The sequence below is a fragment of the Nomascus leucogenys genome, chromosome 18, assembly GCF_006542625.1.
Source record: "Nomascus leucogenys isolate Asia chromosome 18, Asia_NLE_v1, whole genome shotgun sequence".
Classification (NCBI taxonomy): Eukaryota; Metazoa; Chordata; class Mammalia; order Primates; family Hylobatidae; genus Nomascus; species Nomascus leucogenys.
Window position 1 is genome coordinate 67,620,713 of NC_044398.1, and position 7,103 is coordinate 67,627,815.

A 7,103-nucleotide genomic window follows, 5' to 3' on the forward strand; every position below is an offset into this window, starting at 1 on the left:
CTTCATGTTTTCACTTATAAGTGGAAGCTAACCATTGGGTACTCATGGACATAAAAGAGGCAACAATAGAAACTGGGGCCTACTGGAGGGCGGAAAGGATACAAAGGTTGAAAAACTACTGGGTACTATACTCAGTACCTGGGTGATAGGCTCATTTGTACCCCAAATCTCAGCATCATGCAATATACCCAGGTAACAAACTTGTGTCAGAGGTATGTACCCTCTGACTCTAAAATAAAAGTTAAAGTAAAGAAACCACAGGAGAAGATTAGAGTTAAGATAAATGAGTGGTATTAAAATGATGTTGGTCTGGGCTGTGTGGTTATGTTGTCCAGCCCGCCACCACTAGACTGTATGGAAGGTGGGTATCTTCTCCAGCCTGCCACCACTAGACCATTTCTGTATGTAAGGCAGTTCTCCTGTCTAGCCCACTGCTGCTGGACTCTCTTTCCTGTATACAAGCCCTTAATAAAATCCCATGTCTTATTAAAAAATGATGTTAATGATAATTTTGACTATGGAATAAATAACATTATGATGGGGAGAAAATAAAATCCAGCTCTACATGTTTAGACGCCTGGGAGAAGTGGATGGAAAAGGAAAGAAAAGAGAGGAAGAAAGAAAAAAGAGAAAATATGCTTCAAAGGAAATATTCTACCAACAAAACAGATGCTAACAGACCAGGAACAGATGCTAACAGACCAGAAGCTGAGAATAGATTGGTAAAAAATAGGCAATGCAGAACTGGGTTCACAAGGTACATCAGAATCCATGAATTCACTAACATGTTAATTCAAATAATGTCTATCAATATGATGTACCAGGCACTAGGAAAAGGCTGGAAGATTCAAAGGGGGAATAAATACTGTGCCTGTCTCTGTCCCCCAGGTGCACATTGATGATGTTGGAGGTGGGAATGGTGGACACATGTTTGCGATGTGTTTATGAGGCTGTATGCATGTAAACAATACAGTAGGGATTCAAGGGAGGAGTTGTCACTTTTTTTTGGAAGAGGGGATCCTTTTCTAGACTTCTGAAGGATCCTTTTGAAATGAGCCTTTAAAATTGTGAACTTTTTTTGTTTCACATTTTTAAAATGAGTTTCTGGTACAGTCCAATAAAGTATTCAAAATAAGAATTAATCACCATACCAACCCCAATAATTAGTGATCATAATCCTGCCTGAGACACTTAAGAAAAGATTTTGTGTTTAGTACAACTTGTTCTTTAAGCACATTCTGGCATAGGACATTGAATTAATAATTGTGTAATGAGTGAATAAATATGGCAAAGTCCTTGTCACCCAAAAGATTATCCTTTGATTGCCTGGATAATGTAATACTCATATTTAGGCCCTCTGTATTATAGGATTGCGAATTGCATATCTAGATAGGATATAGTTCGACCTGTATCCCAGGACTACTGTAGCTCACTATTGAAGAACAAGCACATTTATATGTTAGGAAAGAAGAGTAGAAGAGTGTAGGAACTGGCATTGGATCAGTCATGTTTTCAGAAAAATATTACCTGTGATTGGGAAATAACAGTGTGCAGGGAATTGTGATACAGCCCTGGCCTTATATTGCTACTCAGGAGGCATCACAGAGGGAGAATGAAAATCATTTACAAAGGTATAAAATTAATCTGAGAAGGCTGCTTCAGTGCTGTCTCATCCTTGGAGGAAGATGGATGAAGCAAGTGTCTGGAGACCTTTCCTGTCCATGGAGCCTGTAATATGCTGGGATTTTGAATTCTGTGGAGCTGTAATTCCTCTAGTTGGCTATGCATTTGGATTTTTAGTGCTCATTCTAGACCCCACTACTCTGAGCCCAGGGCCAGGGACCCTATATTTATATAAAGTTCTCTAAATAACTTGGTTGATGAGCCAGGCTAATGATACATGAATAGCATGTTAATCATATTACCTATGTAGATGTCATTCTTTGATTCTAAAATATAAAGTTGTGAAATAGGCTGTTTCTTCATTAAACTCATCCATAAATCAGTCAATATTGATAAAGAGGAGAATATCCAAAAACTCTAGGTTCAAGTTTCTGGCATTTTACCAACTTGTTATCTAGAAATTGTAGATTTTATATATAATAAACTCTTAAATTACCACAGTAATTAAAGATTTATAATGCATAGTTTGCATTATGGGGCTCATATTTTCACCTAATGTTGTGGGGCTCTATAGCTCACTCTCTTGTAAGTTCACATTATCTGTCCCATATATATTCCGTGGGTGGGAAGTCATTTTTTTTTTTTTGGTAATTCAGAATGCAGGTCAGAATGTTTGTGAGAACTACTCACTCTGCAAATGGAATGCATTGCAGCATATAAATCCAAAATACTGTGATTATTATTGTTGACATTGTCTCTGCCTATAAATTACCTGAAGATCAGTTCATCCAGTAAATCCCAGCTTTAAAATTTAGATTATGAGAAATCTATATAATGTTAAATGGCTAGCTATCCTTTTTTTAAAATTTGCCTTTTAATGTTTACATGATTATGTATGAGGTGCAAAACTGTAGCATACAGATGAATAGGTCACACATATAAAAAGAGATGCTATCTGGATCATTCTGTAATTCTAAGGGAATGGTTGAGAAATAACAGGAAATCTAAGTATACAGGTATGAAGCAATTTTAATGTACTGAAAGCAAGTTATATAAAATAAAGTGTTTTTGGAGATTAATTTTGGTTACATGCATTTTAAAAATTATGTTGTCAGATAAAGGCAATAAGGAATAATCACATTATTTGAAAAGTATTACCTTAAACAAAAAATTCTTACTGATTCCATTTTAAAGATTTATAACATAAGTACAAGTTTCCCAACTAAGAAAAAAAGAGAAGTGATTCCTCCCTCCAGAATACCTGATAATGCCTGAATAAGCAATCCAAATAAATATTTTAAATTTTCAGAAATTACCCTGAAAAATACAAATAATGCTGATATCCAAATATTCAGAAATCACTGCATAGATTGGAATAAATATACTGGTACTTAAAATTGGTTGATAAATCACCACTGGAGTAACTAAAATATTTTAGACATTATAGGAAGATACATTGATATTTTCAAAGATGTTAGTATCTCAGAGACACTTTGCATAAATAAGTATTGCTAGTTACTGGACATAATAAAGTAGAATTATTCTAAAAGCTTTCCAAGGATAAAACTGTGTTAGTATACTGGTAGTAAAATGAATAATTAATAAAGATGCTGCAGCTATATTTTCTCACAGTGAAATCCTTGCATAAGAGAAGTATCTATAATCCTGGTCTATGGAAATTATTCAAGATGTGCTATTATGCTAAGAAATAGAAATAAAATTACCTCTGTCAAATTGTACCATAATGACATTAATTTGATATTATAATATCTATCTCTTTTAAGAATTAGACGTTGTCTGTAGTTTTGGTATAAGGAGGTTCAATGAGAAAGATATTAAAATATGATTTGACCAGCAGAACTCCACTATGAGCTGAAAATTTAGATGATTTATAAACATTAATGGAATGGTGGCTGTCTCGTTATGCTTATTTAGTAACAGAAACAATTAAAATATGTACCTTTTACAATGATGACTTTTGGGAGTAAAGAAATTCACATTAGCTGTTCAGATAGCTAGATACATCAGTATATTTCACAATATATCTTATTTCCCTGGTGCTTATGTATATATGGATATTATTGAACTTTATAATTCATTATCTCCATACAAAGAAGTAAACAAAACAGATACTTAACTAGTAAGACATGGCTGCTAAATGCATACACACCTTTTTTTTCTTAACAAGTTTATACAGCCTGTTCTTGTCAAATATTTTAGCGAGAACTAGGTTTTAAAGCTTGATAATTATAGTTATCCATTCTGAAATGACATTTCTCGTGATTTTACTCCTTGTCACTTATATGTATTTAAGCTGGCCTACCTATCTTGGAACAGTACAGGCAAAGAAAAAAGAATATGGTATTAGAATTCACCTTCACTTGACGGAGATCCGGATGTGGTTATCTGAGTAAGAGCCCAGGATACTTGGATGGAGAGATGGGTTTGCTGGTTTACACTAGGAAGAGTGACGTATTTACCTCGATTCTATTGAAAGTGGATAAAAGCAGTACCATCACTGTGATCTAGGAAAGGGGAAAATGTAAGCTCACTAATCTGGAAGCCCATTCAGAAACATTTTCTGTGAACGATAGGAGGACCAGCCTCATCATATTCCTGCTTACTGATCCACATCTGCTGGAATGTGGACAGGCTGGCCAGGATGGAGCCCCCAATCCAAACAGAATACTTCCGCTCTGGGGGAGCTATGATCTTGATTTTCATGGTGCTGGGTGCCAGGGTTATGATTTCCTTCTGCATCCGGTCAGCAATGCCTGGGTACATGGTGCTCCCTCCAGATAACACGGTGTTGGCATAGAGATCCTTGCGAATATCCACATCGCACTTCATGATAGAGTTGAAGGTTGTCTCATGGATCCCACTGGACTCAATGCCCAGAAAGGAAGGCTGGAAAATGGCTTCAGGGCATCGGAAGCGTTCATTCCCAATGGTGATCACCTGCCCATCAGGAAGTTCATAGCTCCGTTCCAGTGAGGAGGATGCGGCTGCCCTGACCATCTCCTGCTCAAAGTCCAGGGCTACGTAGCACAGCTTCTCTTTGACATCTCGCACAATCTCCCGCTCAGCGGTGGTGGTGAAGTTATAGCCTCGCTCTGTCAGGATCTTCATGAGGTAATCAGTCAGGTCTCTGCCTGCCAGATCCAGGCGTAGAATGGCATGAGGCAGGGCGTAACCTTCATAGATGGGCACGGTGTGAGTGACCCCATCCCCAGAATCCATCACGATGCCTGTGGTCCGTCCTGAGGCGTAGAGGGACAGCACAGCCTGGATGGCCACATACATGGCTGGTGTGTTGAAAGCCTCGAACATGATCTGAGTCATCTTTTCCCGGTTGATCTTGGGGTTCAGGGGTGCCTCGGTGAGGAGGATGGGATGCTCATCTGGTGCCACACGGAGCTCATTGTAGAATGTGTGGTACCAGATCTTTTCCATGTCGTTCCAGTTGGTGACCACTCCATGCTCGATAGGATACTTCAGGGTCAGGACGCCTCTCTTGCTCTGAGCCTCATCTCCCACGTAGCAGTCCTTCTGGCCCATGCCTACCATAACGCCCTGGTGTCGAGGACGCCCTATCATGGAGGGGAACACAGCCCGCGGGGCATCGTCACCACCAAAGCCTGCCTTGCACATCCCTGACCCATTATCCACTACCAAGGCAGACAGCTCATCGTCAGTCATGGTGCTGGCCGAGATCTTCCAGACGAGTGAACAGGACAAGTGAATAGACTGTGAGTAAGAGAAAGTGAACAGGCCTGAAACACTCCAGAAATGCCTTCAGACAGGGGGGCCTGCACCGGGACCACAGGTATTTAAAGGAACACACTGACCCCACCCATGTCCTACTCCACCAGTTCCCAGCATTTTCGGGTGAGGTCACCTTTGAGGTATTAATGATGGTGATGATTATATAAACCATTAGATCTTTCTACATAAAGAGAAAATTGGCTGCCAAGTGGTCAAATCTCAGGTTCCTGTAATTAGGCAACCCACACAAGACCGTCAGCCTGACTGGTGAGGTCTCTAGATAACTATGATGATGCAGTTGGGGATATAAAAGCAAGATGAAAGAAAGCTGGTGCTAGGTATGGCAACACTGCTGGGAGGAAGACTCCCTCCTTAGCGTCCCTGAGGGTTCACTTTCCCTACACCAGCTTTACCTTTTCATTCTGAAGATATTGTTCTGATGAGGGGTCTTACCCTGCAATCTTCACTTTTTCAAGATTTTCGTTTCCATTAGATTCCTAATCCCACAGGATGTCATCATCGTAGAGACTGTTTCAGTAAATGAAAATAATAAATGGCTAAGGATGGCCTGATGGCTGTAATTACAATGCACTTGTGTCAAGCAAAATGTAGAGATATTTAATAGACTTCTAATCCATCAGAGATCAAGCAAAAGCAATAGAATGATTACTAAAGTTAACCCCTGTAGATATTTTTTTCTGATATAAATTTCTAATAACCAAATTTTATTAAACATTTACTGTGTCTAGACATTGTTCATAGAACCAGGTTCATTGGGTCCATGTTAATTGTATAATGACTGAATGTCAACTATTTTGCATGATTTATTAAGATGTAGGTTATAAAAATTTATTTGCAACAACTCTTGAGTTCTGCAACAATGAACAAAATGAAGTGATAAGACAAATTTGAAAAATTATATATTTAAACTAATCCTTAAAACATTTTGATCTTCAAGATACATATACTATATTATAACATTAAACCTCTATGTGTTACTAAAATCTATACAATTAGAATTATATTAGCTTTCCTTCCATTTCAAGATATATTACACCCTGATCACTTCATAGCAACAATTTGTTTGGATTCCATGTTTCATATAGAAATACAGACTACCTGAAAAGATGTGTATGATGGCAAAATGTAGGACATCAGCAATGTGTTACAGAGAAATAGCATTTAAGAAAACTCATTACTTCTGCTCCCCTATGTGTCAGGCAAATAGAATATAATTATCTTTGTCAGCTCTCATAAAGCAAAGAAATTTTCCATGTCTACATGTGAGTTCTCCAAAATCATCTTTATTTGGGTTCCTCATTCATTCATTTACCCAATAAAGCTTGCTTTGTAAGAGGTAGCACAGCCCCTATTTACTGGACAAAAAACACCCTCCAGCTCAAGGCCAGGAGAACTAGCCTGAGTCTTTGCTCAGTGAGCCTCTTGGAGAGTCATGGTGTAGCACCAAGCGGTAAGCATCCAGCCCTCTTCTTTTGTCTATAGCTTGATATAGATTTATTTTATCCAGTGCTATAATATGCCTTCAAAACCTTTCTGGTGACAATCAGTCATGGCAGAATGTATGTTTCATCACAAGATCCATGGTTTTGCTTTAGGGCTCACCAGAACAGTCCTTTCCTTTAATCTTTTCTGTAACTGCAAAATTCCTTCTTCAACAGTGTTAAAAACCTTCACACTGAATGGTTTTATGAACT

General features: G+C 38.3%; 1 protein-coding gene across 2 annotated transcripts; it reads right to left on the minus strand.

Annotated features, from left to right (window-relative positions):
• Nucleotides 1-2,632: 2,632 nt before the first annotated feature.
• ACTBL2 (actin beta like 2) lies at nucleotides 2,633-5,419 on the minus strand. Of its 2 annotated transcripts, XM_012497184.1 has the most exons (2): nucleotides 5,194-5,322; nucleotides 4,192-5,067 (listed from the first exon to the last, which is right to left on the minus strand). In XM_012497184.1, exons 1-2 carry the CDS (start codon nucleotides 5,320-5,322, stop codon nucleotides 4,192-4,194), a joined length of 1,005 nt encoding a protein of 334 aa, XP_012352638.1. The 2 variants fall into 2 exon arrangements, with proteins under 2 accessions (XP_003265997.1, XP_012352638.1); XM_003265949.2 differs by having other exon boundaries at nucleotides 2,633-5,419.
• Between the last annotated feature and the right edge of the window lie 1,684 nt (nucleotides 5,420-7,103).